General features: G+C 39.3%; 1 protein-coding gene across 1 annotated transcript in view; it reads left to right on the plus strand.

Annotated features, from left to right (window-relative positions):
- RANBP9 (RAN binding protein 9) overlaps positions 1-24749 on the plus strand; it is a 94117-nt gene that overhangs the window by 47482 nt on the left and 21886 nt on the right. Inside the window, exons 3-6 of the mRNA XM_004593108.3 lie at positions 6478-6530; positions 7998-8165; positions 12581-12603; positions 22293-22477. Of these exons, the coding sequence (XP_004593165.2) occupies positions 6478-6530; positions 7998-8165; positions 12581-12603; positions 22293-22477 (429 nt within the window). The remainder of the gene's footprint in view (positions 1-6477; positions 6531-7997; positions 8166-12580; positions 12604-22292; positions 22478-24749) is intronic.

Raw genomic sequence — 24749 nt, forward strand, 5'->3', positions numbered from 1 at the left:
CGGACTGGTAATAGGTCCACTGTCGACTGGAGAGGCCTCAGGATCCCACCTCATTTGGTGGGCATGGGGATTTTTTAAATCCTTTTCATTTGAAAGGCAGATTTTGTAAGAGAGAAGGAGAGAACATCATTCATTCACTGGTTCGCTCCCATAATGAACTGAGCTGATCCAAAGCTGGGAGCCAGGAGCTTCTGGGTCTCACGTGGCTGCAGGCCCCCTAGGATGGGCTATCCTCTGCTGCTTTCCCTGGCCACTAGTAGAGAGCTAGATCAGAAGTGGAGCAGCTGGGACATGAACCAGTGCCCAGTTGAGATGCTGACACCACAGGATAGAGGATTTGCTTTTCTTAATTTTTCTAAAGTAGAAGCTTAAAGAATTGATTTTTACAGCTTTTTAAAATTTTTATTTATTTGAGATCCAGAGAAAAAGAGAAGATGAAGCTCTCATCTACTAGTTTATTCCTTAAGTATTACAATAACCATATTGATTTGGTTGGATTTTTTTTTAAAGATTTATTTATTTTCATTACAAAGTCAGATATGAGATCCAGAGAAAAAGAGAAGATGAAGCTCTCATCTACTAGTTTATTCCTTAAGTATTACAATAACCATATTGATTTGGTTGGATTTTTTAAGATTTATTTATTTTCATTACAAAGTCAGATATACAGAGAGGAGGAGAGACAGAGAGGAAGATCTTCTGTCCGATGATTCACTCTCAAGTGACTGCAACGGCCAGTGCTGCGCCAATCCGAAACCAGGAACCAGGAACCTCTTCCAGGTCTCCGACGCGGGTGCAGGAACCCAGAGCACTGGGCCGTCCTCGACTGCTTTCCCAGGCCACCAGCAGGGAGCTGGATGGGAAGTGGAGCTGCCGGGATTAGAACCGGCGCCCATATGGGATCCCGGGGCGTTCAAGGCGAGGACTTTAGCCGCTAGGCCATGCCACCGGGCCCAATTTGGTTGGATATTTAATCCAAGTTTCCCTCATGGGTAGAAGGAATCTGATTACTGGAACCATCATTGATGACTCCCAGGGTGTACATTAATAGGAAGTGGGTGTCAGGAGCCAGTGCCAAATATTAAACCCATGCCCTCTAATGTGGGATGCCGGCACCTTAACCAGTGGCTTGAATTCTAAGCTAAATACTGACACTTAAATTTAAGGAGTCTTTAACTACATCCAGGTCTTTCACACAGGTGGCAGTGGCCCCAGCACTTGGACCATCTTTTGCTATTCTCCCAGGCACATTAGCGGGGAGCTGAATAGAAGGGTAATAATCATGGGCCCAGTGGTGTGGTCTAGCAGCTAAAGTCCTCGCCTTGAATGCCCCGGGATCCCATATGGGCGCCGGTTCTTATCCTGGCAGCTCCACTTCCCATCCAGCTCCCTGCTTGTGGCCTGGGAAAGCGGTCTAGGACAGCTCAAAGCCTTGGGACCCTGCACCTGTGTGGGAGACCTGGAAGAAGTTCCTGGATCCTGGCTTCGGATTGGCATAGCACCAGCCATTGCGGTCACTTGGGGAGTGAATCATCGGAATCATCAGACGGAAAATTTTCCTCTCTGTCTCTCCTCCTCTCTGTATATCTGACTTTCCAATAAAAATAATATAACTCTTTTTTTTTAAATGTGAAATAATCATGGTTTGAACTGGTGTACTCAGGGAATTTTTTAGGATTGCAAACAGCAGCTTAAATTGCTATGCTATATCTGGTTCCAGTTACTATTTCTATGTCATTACATTCTGTGCCTTTTTTTTTTCTTCTGATTTCCTTCTGAATGTTGCTTTCACTGCATCCCACAGATTTTAATGGTTTGTTTTCATTGTTCATGAAATGAAAGATCCTGAAATGAAGCTCAGAATATTTTAAAATTTCGCTGTAGACCTCTTGGTTCTATGTGTTATTTGAAGGTTTATTGTTTGGGCTGGCGTGATGGCTCTGAGGCTTAATCCTCACTTTGCAAGCACCGGGATTCCTTATGGGTACTGGTTCATGTCTCGGCTGCTCTGCTTTCCATCCAGCTCCCTGCTTGTGGTCTGGGAAAGCAGTAGAAGATGACCCAAAGGTTTGGAAACCTGCATCCATGTGGGAGACTCAGAAGAAGCTCCTGGCTCCCAGCTTCAGATTGGCTCAGCTCCAGCCATTGGGCCACTTGGGAAGTGAATCAGGTCTTTCTGTCTCTCCTTCTTTTTGTAAAACTGCTTTTCAATAAAAATAAATCTTTAAAAAATTTAAAGGTTTGATTTCTAGGTATTTTGGTTTTTTTCCAGCTTTGTCTTGTTGATGTCTAGGTTAATCTGAGAATATCATTTGTGTCTTATCTTAGTTTTTAAGATGTATTGTATTGTCCAGAGTACGATGTGTCTTAGTAAATGTAAGAAGAATATTCTGCTGCTGCCAAAGTATTCTGTAATGCCCATAAAATCCATTTATTCCGTCTGTTTGACTGTAGTTTTACTAAAAGCATGCTTTGCTTCCTGCTGTGTTTGTCAGTTACTGATATGGTTGTATTGGTGTTTTTAGTTACGGTAGTGAATTTAAGGATTTCTGTCACTTCCTGTCTCACAGTGTTTGACACTGTTGTTAGGTGCATGCACACATAAAGGATTATTTTGTTTTGAGATTGATTGTCATTTTATAATGTTCACCTTTTCCCTTAATATTCCTTGTTCTCAATTCTGCTTTGTTTGAAATTAATTTAGCTAATTCCACTTTCTTTGGATTGGTATTAGCATAGTATATCTTCATCTTGTTTAATTTCTCTGTGTCACTGCATTAAAAATGAGTTCCTTGTAGACAACATACTGAAGACTTATTTTCTTTAATCTTCTCAATTCTGTCTTTAATTGGCATGTTTAGACCACTAACAGTAACAGTGATCATTGCTATGGTTGGACTTTTTATCTACCATATTTCTGTTTTTTACTCATTGTACTCATTCTTTACTGCTTTTTTTCCCTCCTCATTTACCTATTTCCTTTATTTGATTTTAATTGAGCAATTTTTAAAGCTTTCTTTATTTGAAATTGGAATTACACACAGAGAGAGGAAAAGATAGAAACAGAGAAAGAGATCTTTAATCCATTGGTTCCCTCTCCAGATGGTCTTAATGTATCCAGGGCTTGGGCCTGCTGAAGCCAGAAGTCTGGGGCCTCTTGCAGATTGTGCTTGTAAGTACAGGGGTCCAACCACTTGGGCCATTTTCTGCTGCTTTCTCCGGCACATTATTATCTGGATCTCAAAACTGTAGCCCATATGGGTTGCTGGCATCACCAGCTCTATGCACTATACCACATGCCAGCCCCTCTTAAGTATTTTCCAATGATGCCTCATAGTAGTGCAGATACCTTAAAGTAATGTAACCAATTCCCACCTCCCCATATCCCTTTCTCTCTCTCTCTGTAAGATTTATTTATTTGAAAGGAAGAGTTATAGAGCGTAGGAGCAGGGCAGGATTTGATGTGACTAGATCCACTGAATCATTAGGAAGAGGTATTGAGCCTCCCAGTGAAAACACCAGTATCCCCTGTGTATCTCCTGTGTCAGTGTCTGCGTTTCAGTCCTAACTGTTCCTGATGATAGCTTCCTGCTTATGAGCACCTTCAAAGTCAACAAATGATGTCTTGAGTATTAGGGTTATTGTCTCTCCTGTGGGAGACCTGGAATGACAGCTCCTGGCTGCTACCCTGGCTGTTGAGGATATGTTGATAGGGAAGGAACAAGTAGGTGCACTGTTGTATACTCACAGATGAAAAAAACTTGAAGGAAAAAATGTTTTATCTTCATTTAGTTCTCCTGTTTTCATATAAATTGGATTTTTCACCTGTATTATCTTCCTAGTCAGTAAACAATTTTATAAAAATTATTATGGTTATTATTATTTGGCAAAGGGAAAGGCAAATCTCCTATCTTTGGATTGTTTCCCCAAATGCGCACAATGACCAAGACTGGGCTAGAGCAAAACTAGGAACCTGGAATCCCATTCAAATTTTCCATGTAATTGGTTAATCAATACCATGTCAATTAATGCCATAATGTTGTAAATGGTTGGAAATATTATGTTGGGACTTTTAATTGATTGGAATGATACTCTGCCGGCTCTACCTTCAGACCAGAGATGGTCTCACCAAGAAACCATTGAACTTACCAGGACAATAAGATGCTGGACTTTATGCTTGGTAAATACCTCCAATGAAAGAATGTCAACTGGATTTGAACTATGGAAATGCAACAAGGTGGAGCAATCCACCGTGGGGGGAGGGTTTTGGAAGGGGCGGGGGGAATCCCAGTGCATAAAAAAATGTATCACATAATGCAGTGTAATTAGTTTTTTAAAAAAGGAAATGCAATAAAAATATATGTTAAAAAAAACCAAATTTTCCATGTAGGTGAAAGAAACCAGCCTATTTGAATAACCACCTGCCTCTTAGGGAGCGTGTTAGTACGAAGCTAGAATATGGAGTATTGCTGGGACACTGTTTACTAGGAAGTGTCTTCAAAATACTTTCTCATTAAATTCTTCACTAACCTATAGATCACATAGCAGCATCATTTTCTTCAAGAAGATTCTTTTTCATTTCTTCAGCAACACATTAGTCATTCAGTAGCATGCTATTTAATTTCATGGGTGTTAATTTCTTTTTTTTTTTTTTCTTTTGTTGATTTTGTTTTGCAGCTTTTCATTTAAGAAACTGTGCAGTAACTGTATTGGAGACTATCATATCCAGCAGCATGTTATTTAACTTCATGGTGTTGTAAATTTCTATTTTTCTTCCTATTGTTGATTTTGTATTGTGGCTTTTTATTTAAGGGAATGTATAGTAACTGTATAATGGGGACCATCATATCCAGATGTGAGGATACAATGCAGTATGCATCTCTACTTCCAGATAAAAGATGGACTACCAATGAGACTGTTAACTATATCTTGACAATAGGATGGTGGACTCTGCCATTGTCTATGCCTGAAATGATGGACATATGACTGTTTATGATGAACTCTACTATAGCAATAATACAAAGGAACTCATTAGGGAGGGGGAGGAGATTTTGGGAAGAGGTATGGAAAATCCCAGTAGCCTATGGAACTATATCATAAAATGATAGTACTAATTTAAAAAAGAAGTAAAAATAAAAGATAGACGAGTGGATATATGGATGAAGGAAATTTGGGTGGATGGACAGATGACTGGAGAGGTGAGATGAGGAAAAGATGGATGGTAGTTGTGGTTAGGATGAATGGGTGAGGGAAGTGTAGATGGATGAATGATGAGTAGATGGGTAATATGTTCTCAGCCACCCCTTGTGTTTTGGCCTTCTCACCTTGTCCTGTCCCCTCCTCCCCCCGACATCCTTTCTCTGTATGAGACATGCAATATTCCCATGCTCTGTCTTCTTCCTGTACCATCAAAATCCTTCCCTGGAACGGTCAGGTAATTAGTGGAATTTCTCTTTCCTCCTTTTTACTTTCAAGCTGCTGTGTTTGAATCTAGAATGTCTGTTGCAGACAGTTTATCATGGCATTTAATCTAATTTTTAGTTAGAGAGACAAACATCTTCGATTTGCTTGTTCACTCTCCAAAGTGGCCACGACTGCCCGTGTGGGTGAAAAACCTTCTTTGCTGCTTTCCCAGGCTCATTAGCAGGGAGCTCGATTAAAAGTGGAGCAGCTGGGATACTAGCTGGTACTCTAGGTGACGTCTTTATCCACTGCACCACACCAGTGGCCTTTTTGTCAAATTCTTTTTTTTTTTTTTTAAAGATTTATTCATTTTATTACAGCCAGATATACAGAGAGGAGGAGAGACAGAGAGGAAGATCTTCTGTCCGATGATTCACTCCCCAAGTGAGCCGCAACGGGTCGATGCGTGCCAATCTGAAGCCAGGAACCTGGAACCTCTTCTGGGTCTCCCACGCGGGTGCAGGGTCCCAATGCATTGGGTCGTCCTCGACTGCTTTCCCAGGCCACCAGCAGGGAGCTGGATGGGAAGTGGAGCTGCCAGGATTAGATCCGGTGCCCATATGGGATCCCGGGGCGTTCAAGGCGAGGACTTTAGCAGCTAGGCCACGCCGCCGGGCCCTGTCAAATTCTTAAACAGTGATTTTGGCACATACATTGTGTCTCTGTGTGGTCTAAAAACACATTTGTTTATTTTGTTTTGAATTTATTTTTCTTCCACATGTACTTCTAATTTCTTTGACAAATTATAATCATTATAATTATTTTGAATGAATTGGAGAATTTTTTATGTGTTTAGCCAAGGGCATAGTCATAGCTAATATTTTTGCTATGTTTGTAAGTGATGACTGTATTTTCCTGAATTTAATATGTGTGTGAATTTTATTGGTGATTAATATTGGCCTTTGTTGCTATATAATTCATTTTAACAATATTTTTTTTACTACTAGCTTCAACTTTTGCTTGGTTCTGATTGTTTGAAAGTTGTAATAACCTTCTTCCTTTTGTTTCTGACAGCTATATGGGAATTGGCCTTTCTGCCCAAGGTGTGAACATGAATAGACTACCAGGTACATGTGTAATTGAATATTACGCAGTCTTACAGCTAGCTTATTTTGGTTAACATTTCATTCAGTGGATTGAAATAAAGATTGTGGTGTTCTGGATTCTTAACCATCTATGAGTTCTAAGTGGAAGGTGATTGGTTTTAATAAGTTTTCATAAACTTCGCATTTATATGACATTGTTTTAATTTTTTTATTTGGTTTTTCTGTCTGTAAGTATGTCATCATAATATGGCTGGTTGTGTTTGTTTCCATCACTTTTCTGATTTTTAACTCAGCCTTGACTGCTCGTGTTTTTGAAGTCTTGGCTGAGGAATGTATTAATTTAGATGGTACAGCTGATTCTCGTGTTTGATTTTTGAATTATACTTCTAAAAATTCTACTTCCTAGCATTGCAGATCATTTTGGAAGGTCCTTTTTTATTTTAAATAGGAAGCAGAATGACCAATATATATCTCTATGAAGTATGTTTAAACGAACACACCAAATGAAACCAATAGTTGTCATGTAATTGTATTAAATTGATACGTTTCATTATGTTTTTTTTAGAAAAATTGTATTTGAAAGGGGATCTAAATGAAGTCTTTGTTGCTTGAAAATTTTCCAAAAAAATAACTGAGAAGATGTATCAATGATATCTTCTTTTTTTTAAGATTTATTTATTTTTTATTGGAAGGTCAGATTTACAAAGAGAAGAAAAGACATTGAGAAGGATCTTCCATTAGCTGGCTCACTCCCCAAGTGGCTGCAATGGCCAGAGCTGAGCCAATCTGAAGCCAGGAACCTGGTTGCTTCTTCAGGGTCTCCAACGTGGGTGCAGGGTCACAATGCTTTGGGCTGTCCTCTGCTGCTTTCCCAGGCTGCAAGCGGGAAGCTTGATGGGAAGTGGAGCAGCGCGGACATGAAGCAGTGCCTGTATGGGATCTAGACTATTGCACCAGGCCCGTATCAGTGCATCTTTACAGTGATAGAGATGTGACTGATTTGTTATTATGGGAAAAACCACAAATTTGCCTGACTCGGTTTGGATCACAACCCTAAAGTTCATGGTGATTGAATAAGATGTGATCTAATAGTTTACATTAAGCTGGTTTTTTTTTTAAAACTAAATTTCTTTGGCAAATTAGCAAAAGAAATGTATAGAAAATGTGCTTTCTCTGTGGGTGTTTTTTTTTTTACTGGTAGGAGTTCTCTATCCATTTCTTTTTTTTTTTTTTAATTTGTATATGGTTGTTATATTTTATTTTCCAAGTAATACTGATTAAAAATATTTCATACTGTGCTAGAGTTTTCTTAAGCAAATTTATTTTCCTTGATGTTGTAATATTTTTATTTACCAAAATTTATTTGTATTGTAGTTGTTGAGAATTTAAATGTACGTTATCTGTTTTGTTTTTATCATCTTAGAAACTATATCTAGTACAGAGGAACTTTACTTTTTCATTGTAAATGTAATGTAATTTTCTCTTTAGGATGGGATAAACATTCGTATGGTTACCACGGGGATGATGGACATTCATTTTGTTCTTCTGGAACTGGACAACCTTATGGACCAACTTTTACAACCGGTGATGTCATTGGCTGTTGCGTTAACCTTATCAACAATACCTGCTTTTACACCAAGAATGGACATAGTTTAGGTACTGATTTACATACTGCTTGCAGAATAACCAAGATAGTGTGATTGTTGCACCTCTAGCATGATAGCTATAATTGTGATGTTCTCTTTTACAAATAGATGCTTCTGGAAAGTGTTTAATCCAGAAACAGTTTGAGGAAATGATGAAAATTTGTGCTCTGTGAAAACCACTTTACATCATGTATAGGAATAGCTGTAGAAATAATCCCCTGCTGAGGCATCTGTTACAGTAGTTGACATGCTAAGAATTTTCTGCTTTGCTTTCAGTAAAACCCTTCACTGTTTGATCCAATTTTCAGGGATAAAACGGCTATCTGTTCTTAGAGTAGAACAGGGAACAGTAACATTGGGAGGCAGAGCTTCTGCTGCCAGTAAGGTCGTTGATGTGCCCAGATACGCTGGTAGAGACCGACAAAGAGCTGTGGCTACGAGTCAGTTTTGAAAGAACAGACTTAAGCAAGCAAATAAAAAGTCTTATTATAACAAAAGGAAATAGTAAAAACTTGAAGAAACTCATACTGTGTAAAACTAAGAAAATTAGGGCTTCAGCTGAATATACATGTGCTCATATCATTTGAGATTTAAAATTGTACACATTGTTATTATATTCCCATAGAGGCTCTTTCTAGTTACAGAAAGTATGAAAGAATAACTACACTGATGCTTCTGATTTTAAGGTTTCATATTACTGTTGAAAAAAATCTTTGATTCCTAAAGTAAAAGGAAGTAAACAGTTTTCCTCTTTAGGCAGGAATTATACTTTGTTTAAAAATTAGACATCAGCTGTGGCTTACACACATTGCAAGCATCATGCTTTCTGTTGTTTTAAAGTAAAGTTTTAAATCTGTGGCTGCAGTAGTAATGTTGTTTAGATATTGTTATATAAATCCTGTGTATATTGGATTTAGTATTTTTGCTTTTTTAATATTTGAGTGTTTCTGTTATCTGTTACATCCACAGAAGATGTATGTATTCTCATTAGTATATGCATAGCTGCTTATGCTTAATGTGCAGATTGTGTGGGTATTTGTGATTTCACTGTTGTAGCCAGCTTTTTTTTCCAGAATGGTGTACCCCTTTCATTTGTTGTGATGAGTTGTTTAACCTATTTCTTACCTAATATTCTTGACCAGAAGTGTTTTAGATTTCAGGTGTTACTGTTTATTTATTTATTTTAAAATATTTATTTATTTGAAAGGCAAGACTGAAAGGGAGAGATCTATCTTCTATTGACTGGTTAGCTCCCCAAGTGGCAGCCATGGCCAGGGCTGTGCCAGGCTGAAGCTAGGCGTTTCTTCCTTATCTCCCTTGTGGATGGATATAGGGTCCCAGTTCCTTGGGCCATCCTCTACTGCTTTCTCAGGCACATTAGCAGGGAGCTGGATCAGATGTGGAGCATTGGGTCTTACACCAGTGAATACACATAGAGGGGTATTGCTGTCATAGTGCTTCACCAGCTATGCCCCAAATCCAGCCTTGGGATTTCAGGTGTTTCTGATTTTGGAATATTTGCACATGCATAGTGGATTAGCTTAGGCATGAAATTAAAACATCAACATGAATTATTTTATGAGCATTTTGTACACAAAGCCTAAAAGTAACGTTTTACAGTATTTTTGATGTATCTGTGTTTTGCCTTTGAACTGTCACATTAGGCCAGATGTGGAATTTTGCACTTTCAGTGTCTTGACAGTGCTCAGCTGTTTCAGATTTGGGGTATTTTAGGATTAGGGATGTCCAACCTGTAGTATTCTGACTCTGGCTTGTAAAGAAGTTAAGTGATGCCGTATTAGTTGATTTGGCTGCGTAGTATTTTTTTTTTAAAGATTTATTTTATTTTATTACAAAGTCAGATATACAGAGAGGAGGAGAGACAGAGAGGAAGATCTTCCGTCCAATGATTCACTCCCCAAGTGAGCCGCAACGGGCTGGTGTTGCGCCAATCCGAAGCCGGGAACCAGGAACCTCTTCCAGGTCTCCCACACGGGTGCAGGGTCCCAATGCATTGGGCCGTCCTCGACTGCTTTCCCAGGCCACAAGCAGGGAGCTGGATGGGAAGTGGAGCTTCCAGGATTAGAACCGGTGCCCATATGGGATCCCGGGGTGTTCAAGGCAAGGACTTTAGCCACTAGGCCACGCCGCCGGACCCAATTTCCTTGTCTTTCTTAAAAGCTGTTTAGGTGCCTAGTTTCTGTCTCATACAAACTTTCAAAAATACACATTTACTTATCATATGAAGAGAAATTTTAATTTTATGAAAATTGGGGGAAAAGATTTCAGTACAGGTTAACTTAAGTTGAAGTTATTTTATTGACATCGTCCATTAATTGATTTTTTAAAAATTGAAAACCCATCAAACATGGAAAATGCAGAAAACTGTAATTTTGCTAGCTTAAGTGGTGTCTTGCTGTGGTCTGATTAGATACAAACTTTTAGGTTTTGGGGGCAATGTTAAAATTTGTTAACCTATAAAATTAATTTGGATTATCTGCTAGAATTTTTGAAATGGTGAGGGTTTTATTGCCCAGAGAGCCCATTTTTTTTTAAATTTGTGATGCAATTATTCTTTTATTTATTTATTTATTTTATTAATTATTTTGCATTATGTGACAGTTTCATAGGCTCTGGGAATTTCCCCACCCCTACCCCTCCCCTCCCCTCTGGTGGATTCCTCCACCTTGATGCAGTATTACAGTTCAAATTCAATCAAGATTCTTTCCTTGCAAACATATACCAAGCATGGAGTCCAGCTACTTATTGTCAAGATGGGTTGAACAGTTTTTTGGGGAGATTATTTCTGGTCCGAAGTTAGAGCTGGTAGAATATCATCCCAGTCAATTAAGAGTCCCAATATAACATCAACAGCAATTTGCAATATTATGGAATTGACATGGTTTTGAGTAACCAGTATGTTAAAAAAAAAAAGCAAGTCCTAACCACAACCTATGATTAGCTCATTGACATTTCAATTTTAGTTTATATACAGGACCGGCTGCTATATACCTTAAAATGGCTATAAGGTACCATTCAGTTGTCTCGTGTCTATTTCATTTTAGTATTTAGCCATTTGTTGTGTTGAAGTATAATTTTGCTGATCTTGGCAGATTTTAGGATAATCTAGACTGGAGAGCCCATTTTTTGCTAAGCAACACAAATTTAACCAGTATTTGCTAGACTTGCAGAAATGAAGCAATTTTATGAAAAAAGGTGAATGTGTGTAGTCATTTCATTAAAATATTCTCCATTGTTATCTGAATTGGTTTTAGTTTTCTGAAGTTTTAGAATACTCTTACGTTGAAAAAAATCCTAGTTTTGCTCTCCTTGACAATCTAAGACAAAGTAACCAGTCTTTAAAAATCATAAAAGTGTTTTATTAATGTATATAGAGCATTGATTTTACATATTATTTAAAATACATAATACTTATATTCAGTTTTGTTTTGACTGTTATTGTAGTGAGTGTAATCAAATTTTTTTTGTTGTTGGCACAGCACAATTAGGAAGGTGTAAGGAAGAGCTTGCAAATATCACAGATGCCTCATTGTTTAGGTGTAGCTGTAGACCAAAGAGCCAGTGGTGGTGCTGTGGTTGGTTGGTTGGTTTTAACATTGAGCCTGGAGGTGTTATGATCAGTGACTTCCTGACACCAGACTTTCCTCAGAGTTTAATTGTTTTAAATATCACTGAGGCCTTTTAGAGATAATTTTGTTTATTTATTTAATATTGCATTTTTAGCTGAGGAAGATATTGTAATTTTGAAAGAGAGATTATTGTCACTTTGGGATACCAATAGACTCATTCCAGTGATACTGCCATTGTTCAAGTTGTATTTAGAACAAGATTGTGTTGAAATTCTTATCAAAGACGTTGAAAAGAAATTTTCAACTGTGTAAATCTTTATTCTTTGAAGAAAGAATTGAATTTTTGTCCGGAATAGTAAAAACTTATTTAAGAATGTGCTTTTACTTTTAAAAATTACCTTTTTGACCCTATTAGAAGAAAAAAAACTTGCCCTTTTAAAATTGAAAACAAAGATGAAAGTGATGAGGCTGGATACACATCTTGGGATAAAATATCAAATGAGTATTTTGCACCCAGTTTCATGCATTTCCTAATTTAACTTTGAAAACATATCTAAAACCATTTTAGAAATACTGGTGACAATGACAACATCTTGAAAATAGAATTTATGTGTGACCACAGAGTTGATAATTCTTAAAGGAGACAGTAGTTATATATGTTAATGTTACTGGGAAAAATTGGTCCTGTTTTTTTTGTTTTGCCTGTGAAATCTCTGCTTATCCTCAGCCATTTTTTCCACCTTTGTAGTTAATAATTCATTTCTGTGTCTGCCTTTGCCTTTGAAAACAACTTCTAATGGTGTCTCTCTCTCTCTTTTTTTTTTTTTTTGTTCAGGTATTGCTTTCACCGACCTGCCGGTAAGATATGATTTTTAAAAAACAGATTTGCTTTTTTAATCAAATGAGTATAAAGAGATTAGCATCAGACATTTAGAACAGTCTTACTGACATACACATTTGTCAAGTGTGTATGTCGGCCGTAGACTGGAGCTCGTTCCCCTAGCCATTTTGGGTAGGAACTCTTAAGACATTAAGCTCCAAATTACTAGCTCCTGTTGCAAATGTTTTTAATATCGCCTTGAATTGAATTGAAGTGAATTTCTTGGTTTTCTTTGGAATTTTTAGCAAAGGACTGTTGAGCACTTGTTTCTAATCATTTCATCCAAGGTGTATCTAGGCTTCCAGTGTGGAGGGCTCTGTTTTTGTAAACGTGTCATTTGACAAAACAGTTTGCAAAGGTTTCTGCCCCTCTCCTGGTTTATGGTACTTAGATTTGGCGAAGTCAGAGAATACATGATTTGGAAGTTATATTTTAAAAGTTTTTTTTTAAATGTTTAGAAAGGTGAAGATAAAAACAGCATGAGAGTCCTAAGTACTCATGGTGAGGCTTCTGAGGTATTGAGGGAGCTGCCTAGTACATATGGAGAGCTAGAATGTTCCAGGCAGGCAGAGAGAAGTTGGCAAAGAAAGTGCTCAGGTAGGAGCTGAGCTGGCTGGTGTGAAGAACAGCATGATGTGTGGTGTGGAGAACGCCTAGTAGGTGATGAGGAAGAGATGAGCAGGAACAGATAGAGCTGAAGGCCATTTACTCTGAGGTAAAAACTGAGTCTTGGTTATCATAATACAACTGTACTTTAAAGGGGCACGTGTGCAAGTGAGTTGCAAGCAAGGAGACCCATGCGGCTGTTGCACATGGTGGGCATCCTCAAACTTTATGTTGAAAGACAAACTTCATATGTGTCTGGGGTTTTTTTCAAACTGTGCATTATGCGGAGTATATTTTGATGCTGTGATTTTATTAGCCACAGATTTTTTGGGGTAACAACCTGGGCTCTGATACTTTCACAGTTGATCCAGTGGCTTGTTGACTAAAATGCCTATGTATTCAATTATACAGCTGTTTCACTGGGAGAAACACTGTTAAATGAGCTCATTTTTAAACAAATGCATACCTCTGTAGACATGGATGGCTGTGTCATGACAGATGCCTGGTGGACAGTGACCGTAAGGATCTAGTTGATGCAATTTGCCAGAGAGAAATGATAAATGCAATAAGCAAAGGCAAGATAGACACCAAATTATAAAGTTATTGATATTCTGGGGGTGGGGACAGACAAGAAGAAATCAACATTATAAAATAACCTCATTAAGCCAAGGCAAGTTTGGAGTCTGCAGATATGAATTGCTCACAGACTAGCATTATTTAATGGGCAGTGATGAGTATTTATGTTTTTGAAAAAAAATTAGCATTAGTGTTACTGTTGCAGGTGGAGTTTTCTAGAAGTATTAAAAAGCATTCTTTTTAACATTCCAATTGAGAAGCAAGAGAACTTGCTCCTGAATTGGAGCTGAAGATGTGAAGGAGAAGGTGTGACTTCACATAGTTGGTTCTGAGCAGTTGAAAGAATCAAGATACTAGACCTGGTGCGATGGCTCAGTGGTGAAATCCTTACCTTGTAAACACTGGGATCCCATATAGATAAAAGCTCATGTCCCATCTCTTCACCTCCCATCCAGCTCCTTGCTTACGGCTTGGAAAAGTGGTGGAGAATGGCCCAAACCTTCGGACCTTGCACCCATGTGGGAGAGCCAGAAGAAGCTTCTGGCTCCTGCCTTCTCATTGGTGTAGCTCTGGCTGTTGTGGCCATTTGTTGGAAAGAATCAGCAGATGGAAGATCTTTCTCTGTGTTTCTTCTTCTCTAAATATGACCTGTGTTTCCAATAAAAATAAATCTTTATTTAAAAAAAGGAAATGTCACACACTGTTGTGGAGAAGACCATGGTGGTGGAGGGGAGTATAGGGGGTTGAGCTATAAGATCAGGAATTCAGTTTTGAATGAGTAGAAAGTTTTTCCTTATTTTTAAAAAATGTTTATTTTTATAATATAGCTGTGAGCTTTCCCAGGTCACAAACAGGGAGCCTGGATGGAAAGTGGAACAGCTATGACCCAAAATGGTGCTAGACACAAAATGGGATTCCGGTGTTTAGAGGTGGAGGATTAGTGAGTTAAGCTATCATACCAGTCGCAAGTAGGAAATTTTCAAGTATGTCATTGGAGTGCAGGCTGGAATAAAAATAGGAGATATTGGCACCTAGGTGTAATTCAAAGTAATAAGACTCATTGAAGTCAATAAAAAGGCCATAGATCAAGACCATTTTCTGAGACATGCTGATTGGGAGAAATGAAGGCACCAGCAAAGGGAAATGTAGAAATCCTGATCAGCCAAGAATCAAATGCAGAAATACACTAATGAGGAAGGAGTGGCGCTCAGCTGGTGCCCGAAGCCAGTGATAACATCATACAAGATAAGGGTGAGAATGGACCAGTGGACTGTTGTATTCAACAGTGGAGGTCAGTGGTGGTCCTGACAAACAAGTTTAAGCAGAGTGGTAGAGAAATTTTTATTGGAATGGATTTTCGAGAAGCTAGGAGGAGAGAAATTTCACACTACCGAGACCTGTGGTACAGTGCGCACCAGAGAAATGGGATAGTAGTTGATGGTTCAGGTAGTATCAATAGAAGAAGAATCCAAGTTAGATTTGGCAGGATATTTGCTGATAAAAGTGATTAACATGCAAAAAAGTGACATAAAAAGAGGGAAAATGTGAGAGTTTGTGGTGATGGGTTGATAGGGTCCTTAGGCCCTGGCAGAGGACTTGTTTGTACATTTCTCAGGTACGTTTGGGATTGGTTAAAGGGCTTGGTAGCTGTTTTTTCTCTGATGACCATAAACGTGCAAAACCACATTTTTCGAATTGCATTTTTGTTAATTTTGTTTCTCATTGATAGGTAAAGTTAATGTAGTTGTAGATATTTTGACTCATTTTGTACAGCCTTCTGGTTAATTCTCTCATTTTTCAATTATCATTTAGTTTTCCCCCTTTCTGTAGTTAACCAGCCAGTGCTGATGTGTAACCTTGTTTTAAACTAACAGTGGCTGAGTGATTGAATTAAAGGTATCCTTTTATTGTGTTTCTAGGAATTTTTCATTTTTATGATATAAAATTTTCTAATGCTTGCACAGGCTCTTTTCTAATTCGAAGAAGTGCATTTAGCTTTTTCCTCTTAAAGGCTTTGCCTCATGTTTTGGTAATCTTCACCTATGATCTCTCACTAGCTAGTTGCAGCACTGAATCCTGGGAGAGAGTATATTTGTGGTAAAAACAATTTATCTAAACTGTATGTGTCTTATGGAACATAGAGTGCTTACATAACTCTGAAAACTTAAGATTTTAAAAATATTTTTTCTTTTGTAAAGATTTATTTATTTTTATTACAAAGTCAGATATACAGAAAGGAGGGGAGACAGAGAGGAAGATCTTCCGTCTGATGATTCACTCCCCAGGTGAGCCGCAACGGCCGGTTCTGTGCCAATCCGAAGCCAGGAACCAGGAAACTTCCAGGTCTCCCACGCAGGTGCAGGGTCCCAAAGCTTTGGGCCTTCCTTGACTGCTTTCCCAGGCCACAAGCAGGGAGCTGGATGGAAGTGGAGCTGCCGGGATAAGAACCGCCGCGGGGCCCATATTATTTTTTCAAAATAGTTTTTCTTGTAGCTCACCTCACTGGTTGAGAACAGTCTTTAAATGTGAATAGACTAAATTCATCTCAAATGATTTTACCTTCTAGTTCTGGAGATTGACTTGAATTAAAATTTTTTTACTTTATATTATTTATATTATATTTATTTTATATATTATATATATATTTATTTTATTTTTCAACTTTCAAGTCAGAATTACAGAGAGAGGAAAAGAGAGATGTTCCATTCCCTGGTTCAGTCTGCAGATGGCCATGATGACCAGAGCTGGCCTGGTCCACGGCTGGGAGCCAGGAGCTTCTACCAGGTCTCCTATATAGGAGCAGGGGCCCAAGCCCTTGGGCCGTCCTCCCCTGCTTCCCCAGGCCACAGGCAGGGAGCTGGATCAGAAGTGCAGCAGCCAGGGCACAGTTCAGTCCCCAGAATGGGATACCAGTGTCGTAGGTGGCTTAATACCCTCTGCAGCAACACTAGCCCTGAAACCTGCTTTTAATTGGTACACTATTTTCTTTGATTTTCACAAGATGCCTTAGGGGAAAGAAAAAACACTATTCTGTTGAGAATGTCCATTTATGTTGTGTACGCTTAACTTTTGAGCAACTAAAGTAAAAACATTTTTAATCTTTTATGTTTTTACATGTGCAGGATTTTTTTTTTCAGAATTAATGACCATTTTCCTGAAAAATACCATTTTCTATAAATCTATAATTGATACAAATGCTGCCATTTGAATGAACCTTGAAAACATTACAAATGAAAGGTATCAGTCACAAGACATGCTGCACATATTGTGAGTTTTGTACAGCATATTCAGAATAGAAAAATCCATTGATTCAAAAAGGAGGTAGTGATTGTCAGGGTTAAGAATTCGTGGGCCCGGCGTGGTAGCCTAGCAGCCAAAGTCCTTGTCTTGCGGGCGCTGGGATCCCATATGGGCACCAGTTCTAATCCCTGCAGCCCCGTTTCCCATTCAGCTCGCTGCTTGTGGCCTGGGAAAGCAGTCGAGGACGGCCCAGAGCCTTGGGACCCTGCAGCTGCATAGGAGACCTGGAGGAGTTTCCAGGCTCCTGACTTCAGATTGGCTGAGCTCCAGCCGTTGAGGTCACTTGGGGAGTGAATCATCAGACAGAAGATCTCTGTCTCTCTTTCCTGTTCTCTGTATCTCATTTTCCAGTAAAAATTTAAAAATAAATAAATAAATCTTTACGAAAGAAAAGAATTGGGGAATGGAGAGTGACTGCTGCTGATGGTAGTGTGGTAGAATATGATTCCATTGAATAAAGCTGTTGAATTATAAAATTTTTTTGGAAGATTTATTTGGAAGGAAGAAAGAGAAAGAGACGTACGTCTTCCACATGCTGGTTCATTCCCCATATAGCTGCAATAGTTTCTCTCGGGTCTCCTGTGTGGGTGCACGGGACCAAGAACCTGGGCCTACTTCCCCTTGTCTCCCAGGCACATCAGCAGCGAGCTGGATAGGAAAGCCTTTGTTTCCAAATTGTTTACTTTTTTTAAGATTTATTTATTTTTACTGCAAAATCAGATATACAGAGAGGAGGAGAGGCAGAGAGGAAGATCTTCTGTCCGATGATTCACTCCCCAAGTGAGCGCAATGGTCAGAGCTGAACAGATTTGAAACCAGGAGCCTGGAACTTCTTCCAGGTCTCCCACGCGGGTGCAGTGTCCCAAGGCTTTGGGCCGTCTTTGACTGCTTTCCCAGGCCACCAGCAGGGAGCTGGATGGGAAGTGATACCGCTGGGACAGAAACTGTAGTCCATGTGAGATCCCAGTGCCTGCATGGTGAGCGTTTAGCCACTAGACTACAGTGCCATGTCCAGGCATTCTTTTTGATTTATTTTGATCATAAATAATGCGGTAGGTCGTCTATGTTATATACATTTTTTCCTGTAGGATTAAGTGAAGTTGCTGTATTGATTTTAATAGTTCTCTAATTTTTTTTCTTAAAAGACTGTATTAGTTTACATTTCTATGCATAATAGATAAGTTTATATTATGATTTATTTGCATGGTGGAGTGACAGAGATAAAGAAGGCTTTTCCATCTGTTGATTTGCTCCCCAAATGGCACTGATGACCAGGGGTAGGCCCCACCAAAGCCAGGATCCTGGAACTCCATCATGGTCTCCCATGAGACCTCCTCTGCCACTTTTTCAGGCACACTGTGCGTTAGTGGGGAGCTGGAACTGAAGTGAAACAGCTGGGAGGCACCCATATGGGATGCTGGGGTCACAGGTGTTGACTTAACCTGTTTTGCTAGCCACAAAGGAGACCCTTGTACGTTGGTTGAATTTTAAGTCTCATTCCATTAAACCTTAAATGTACTAGAAAGCAAAACAGCAAACCCTTCTCGTTTAATTTGCATCAAAAACTTGAGTGAGGTAAACGGTCCATTTGGGTCTTGACATTTGTAGCATGCTTTGCCACTGGGATTCTGTTTGAATTTTGCTGTAACAGGTGGTTTTGCTGTTGGTAGTGTTTTGTTTTGTTTTAAAGATTTATTTGAAACACACAGTTACAGAGGAAGAGGGAGGGACTTAGAGATCCATCTGCTGGTTTGCTCCCTAGTGTCTGCAGAGGTCAAGGCCAGGTCCTGCTGAAGCCAGGAGGCTGGATCTCCATCTGGATCTCATCTAGGCGACAGGCACTTTTCCAGGTGCATTGGAAGGGGAGCAACTAGGTCTGGAACTGGTACTCTAGTATAGGATCCCAGGGTCACAAATGATGGCTTAACTTACTGTGCTACAACGTGAATCCCAGCAAATCATCTTAAAAGTATATCTGTTTGTTCAGTCCAGAGTATCAGAATTACAAACTCTACTTAATGAACAAATTGTCTTTTACTCTAGTGATGACTTTTTGCCTTTGCATTTATATTCTTTTTTTTTTTTTTTTTAAGATTTATTTTCATTACAAAGTTAGATATACTGAGAGGAGGAGAGATAGAGAGGAAATGGAGCTGCCGGGATTAGAACCAGCAGCCATATGGGATCAAGGCAAGAACCTTAGCCACTAGGCCACACTGCCAAGCCCTGCATTTATATTCTTTTGTTTTAAATTGACTCTCAATCCATAATACTAGAAATAGAGATGTGCCTTTTTCCTTTCTTACGTGATACTGTTAGCTGATGTATACTTCTGACTTGCTAGTTCTGTTTTCCTGTTGGCTTTAAAATCCTCTTTGGTGTTTTTAATTATTAAGAACACATTTATACATTTTAACCACTTTGTTTCCATAATCCAACATAATTTACATGTTTTTTGATATTTTGAAACAATGTCTTATTTCTGGTTTCTGTTACTTGAATGAAGAGGTTTTGTTTATTTGTTTAACTGGAAAGGCAGGTTTACAGAGAAGGAGAGACACAGAGAGAAAGACCTCCCATCCCCTGGTTCACTCCGCAAATGACTGCAGTGGCTGGAGTTGAAATGAAGCCAGGAGCCAGGGACCAGGCGAGGGGCGGGAGGAGTGTGTGTTCCATCCTGGAGTTCCCTGCCTCCCCACCTTATCTTCAGGAGAGGCGTGGGGAAGGAATAAGCAACTATGCTGGCACACTGGTATTGCTAACACAAATTTGGCATCAACCAGGCCCAGAATACCCACCAGCTATTGGCTGCTTTTCTCCCAGTAGCGTAGCACTTGCTCTGATGTAAGGCCATGTAGGCAGTTGTCTACAGCTGTGAGTTATTTAACCCTTAATTCTCAATTTTTGTGTCTGTATGGTAGAAATAATAATAGTTAACCTTTAGACATTGAATACTCATTCTTCTGTTCAGGGGAACAGCTGATGAGTGATGGAGACAAAGGAAGGATTCTTATGGGTTTTTTCTTTTTTCCTTGTGTACTTGAACTTACTTCCTTTATACTTGGTAGCTTTGAAGTCTTAGAATATTTCTGATTTTGAGTTAATCAAATCCACCCATTCTCTCACTCTTAAATGTGCATATTTGAGTTTTTTATTTTTATGTAAAGAATCCCTTCCATGGCACCCATGTTTTGCTGAGAATTAGTTCTTATTACTTTCCCTTTGTAAATATAGGCATCCTCAGTGTAAGATAAATTAGTGAATTTAAAATGCTACACGCCCAGCTTCTTGTACTTTTGTGGCAGCTGACTGTAACAGGTCATATATAAAAGTAGAGATAAACCTGCTGTGATCTGTGTCACTACTGTTTGACTTTTTCATTTTTTTCTTTTAAGATTTATTGATTTGTATTGGGAAGGTTTTATAGAGAGAAGGAGATACAGAAAGAAATCTTCTATACACTGGTTTACTCCTCAAGTGGCCACAATGGCTGGAGCTGAGTCGATTAATCCTAAGACAGGAGCCTGGTTCTTCTTCCAGGTCTCACGCAAGGGTGCAGGGTCCCAAGGCTTTGCGCTGTCCTTTATTGCTTTCCAAGGTCACAGCAGGGAACTGGATGGAAGGTGGAGCAGTGGGGACAGGAACCAGCACCTATATGGGATCCCGGTACGTGCAAGGCAAGGATTTAGCCACTGATCCATAGTGCTGAGTCTGCCTTTTTTTTAAGGATTTCTTTGTTTATTCATTCATTTCGTAGGTGGGGGGAGAGAGAGATCCACTGAGTCACTTCCCAGATAAGTGTAACAGCCAAGCTGAAGCCAGGAACCAAGAACTCCACCTTGGTCTCGCACATGGCAGGCAGGGTCCCAGGTACTTGGATCATTCTCTTCTGGCTTCCCAGCATGCATTAGCAGGGAGCTGGATCAGAAGTAGAGCGGCAGCAGGAATTTGAACCAGCACTTTGAGTTGCCAGTTCCACAAGCCATGTTGTGCCATAAAGCCCCTATGTAACATTCTTAATATATGATTGGTATATAAGAATACATACATTCTTTATATATAAATAGATGTATTTATATATAACACATTGTTGCTGCATCAATAAAAATGATTTTTTCTTTTTTGAAGTTGGTCAGTGGTTTTCACATTTTTACTTTTTTTTTAAGATTTATTTATTTTTTCTGGAAAGGCAGATATACAGAGAGGAGGATCCTCCCTCTGATGGTTGACTCCCCCAAGTGACTGCAACGGCTGGAGCTGAGCCAATCTGAAGCCAGGAGCCAGAAGCTCCTCCGGGTCTCCCATTGCGGGTGCAGGGTCCCAAGACTCTGGGCCATCCTCCACTGCTTTCCCAGGCCACAAGCAGCGAGCTGCATGGGCAGCAGGGCCCACCGAGACCAGAACCGGTGCCCATATGGGATCCCAGCGCATGCAGGGCGAGGACTTTAACCACTATGCTATCGCACCGGGCCGCACATTTTCACTTTTTGAGGCAGAAGCACACTAGGAGAGGAAGACAGAGGTCACATCTGCTGGTTCATGCTTCAGAGGCCTGCAGTGGCCAGGGCTGCCAGAGACTCAGGTGCAGAGCGGGGAGCCGAGTCCAGGCTTTTCCAACTAAGGTTCTGACCAGGGGCTTAACCATTAGGCAAAACACAAAACACTGCTCTGGGTTTTGTTTGTTTTTTCTTGTTGGTTATAGATTGCAGGAAATGCAATGACATTTTAAAAATATTTGTTTTTTGAAAATCATGTTGACAGAGAGGGTTAGGGAGCAAGAAGTCTTTCTTCTACGTGGCCCCAAGTGGCAGCAACAGTTGGCCTAGACCAGGGCTAACCCAGGAGCCAGGAATTCTACCCGGCTCTCCCAAGTGTTTGTCGGACCTAAGCACTCGGGAAGTCATCTACCATGTTCCCAGGTGAATTGACAGGTGGCTGGATGTGTAGTGGAGCAGCTTGGATGCAAACCTGTGCTGCGAACAGGTGCCTGTGTCCCAACATGCCACACCTCTGTTCAACTGAGATAATGTGCTTTGGTTCATTTGCTTTGATCTTCTGTTGTTGATACTTCCTTCACCTGCGATGTAGAACTGTGCATGAAGTATACTTGTAACTTTGTTCTTAAGATATCACTAGAAGAAATAAGTCATTAAATGAATACTTACTGAAATCTTTTGTCTTACAGCCAAATTTGTATCCTACTGTGGGACTTCAGACGCCAGGAGAAGTAGTAGATGCTAATTTTGGGCAGCATCCTTTTGTGTTTGACATAGAAGACTACATGCGAGAATGGAGGACCAAAATACAGGCTCAGATAAATCGGTTTCCTATTGGAGATCGAGAAGGGGAGTGGCAGACCATGATACAAAAGTAAGAGGGAAGACATGTGAAGTGCTGTTACTCATTTCTGTTTTTCTGTGAGACAATTTTTTTAGTATCCATAAAGTGTTTTAGTATTCTAATTTGTATCGTAATTCTAATGGGTAATTGTTTTTTTTTTAATTTATGAAAAACAATATATTTTTCTAATCTAAACAAAATTAAAAATAATGTTTGATTTAGCCAGACACTCAGTGTGTCAGGTAATTAGATGGAAGAAATAAAGCTTAGGCTAGGTTACATTTCAGGATCTGCAGTGTTTGGATGTGTAGTTCAGTAGTTCAGATGTTTATGGTGAAAAAAATGATTCTTTGTTGGAATAAGTATCAGGATGTACTGGGATAGAAATTACATGTATGTTTCAGGTCTTATACATTGACCATATCTTCTAGTACTTAGCTTGTCCTGTTAGAAAAATAGCTGACATTTTATCTATTTGTTCTCCCCTTCCCCCATTCTTGCCAAATACTTGTTATTAGCATTTAGTTTCAGGAACATTATAATATCCCCTATTTTGGATAGGAAAATCTGACCAAAAGTCTCCAGGTTAGGGCATTCTGAGAAAGTCTCACTAATTAATGTTAATATTTCTAACATTGTCAGTTGTGCTACTAGAATTAGGAAGATACGGAGGGAGCAGTGAGACAGCCTGCTGCTGGCAGGGCTGCAGCATGCACTGGCACTGTGTCTACACAAGCTGCAAAATGAAATTATTTCTATTTCTTCTTTGCTGAAGCTTTTTAGCCCATTTCATTTTGAAGCTTTTTTCCTTTTAAAGCTAAATTTCATTATGGAAATTTTGAGGAAAATGTAATTCCTAGACTGTGCGTGTGCTGAATGCTAGAAATAACACCTGTATGCTGCTAGCGCTCAACAGTGTCTCTTGAAGTTTGAAATAGTAGAGTTAAAAGTGAAACATTTGGGAAAGGGGGAAGAGGGTAAAGGAAACCAAAGAGCCTATGAAACTGACGTAAAGTAATAATTTAAAAAAGGAAAAAAAAAAAGCGAAGCAAGCATTAAGGACTAAGCTAAAGAAACAGCAGAAGACGTTTAGATGCCATCAGTCTAATACAGTCTTCCTAAAATGTGTCCTCATGGTTGTTTTGAACATTGTTAAATGTCATTTTGTAGTTTAGTTTTCTGTGTTTGGGAGACATTGATCATTCTGACAGCATGCTTCTTCCTAGAGCCGTCATTGCTTGTGTCCCAGAACCTGGACGCCGGAGGCTTTGTCCGGCAGTCCCAGCTCAGGGGCCCAGGGTCTCCACGTTCCCCTAATGCTGTGGAAATGGCTGCTCCTAAGCATCACAGCAAGACAGCTGTGCCACAGGAGACTCTCTACTCAGTCTCTAGAGCCCCGGGCTCCCACCCTCTTCTTCACCTGAGAGGCCTTTCGACATGATGACTCTTCTTTAAATTAGTCTGAATACTTGGATGAAGTAAAATAAGAATCCCTGAGACTTGGGTTCCTTTTCCGCTGATCCCCCTCCTCTGGAAGCACTGCTTCCCACTGTTTTCTAAATAGCCCTTTGCAGTGGCAGGTGGAGGCAGGTTTACACTTGAGCTTGATTGGAGATATTGGCTATCTTGGTTTCTGTTGTTGGAGCTCCAGTTTATCTAACTATATTTCCTAGGTGACTATGAGTCTGTGTTTTGACTCTATTTGGTGGCTTTTTAAAAAAGTAAACTCACTCTTCCAAGAGTGTCATGTCTAAATTATAGGAATTACTCTTTTAGGGAAGGCTAACTATGTATTGCCCTTTTTTGTTCTAAAATATTCTTAGAGTTCACCTATATCATTATTGAATTGTTGCATAATGAAAGTGGTTAAATTCTGGAATGCCTAGAGGTACTTGGGTGTTTCACATAGATTCTTTACAAAATGCCAGCATATGACTTAGATAGTTATGCAATAAAGCTAAAGCAGAAATTATATAAACATTGAGTAGTAGGATGGAAAATAAATGGGAGGATATCCTCAGAGTCATAAAGTTCTAAAGCCCAGATGGTTTTAGTGTCCTTTGTTCTCTGGTAATATTGATTTCAGCTAGAGAATATTCTAGATATAGCACTTAAAATTAATTTCTGTTTTGGAAATATATGAACAGAATAAATTTGTTTAAATTTTATTTAGATTAAATTTTAATTTTATTTTGAGTATTTCATTTTATTTTGAGGTTTTTAAGTTCTTAGCCATTTCAAGAAAGTACATTGGTTTTGTAACACCACAGTAGGCCGTTTCTGTATAGATTGTAGAATGAAG

The sequence above is a fragment of the Ochotona princeps genome, chromosome 1, assembly GCF_030435755.1.
Source record: "Ochotona princeps isolate mOchPri1 chromosome 1, mOchPri1.hap1, whole genome shotgun sequence".
Taxonomy (NCBI): Eukaryota; Metazoa; Chordata; class Mammalia; order Lagomorpha; family Ochotonidae; genus Ochotona; species Ochotona princeps.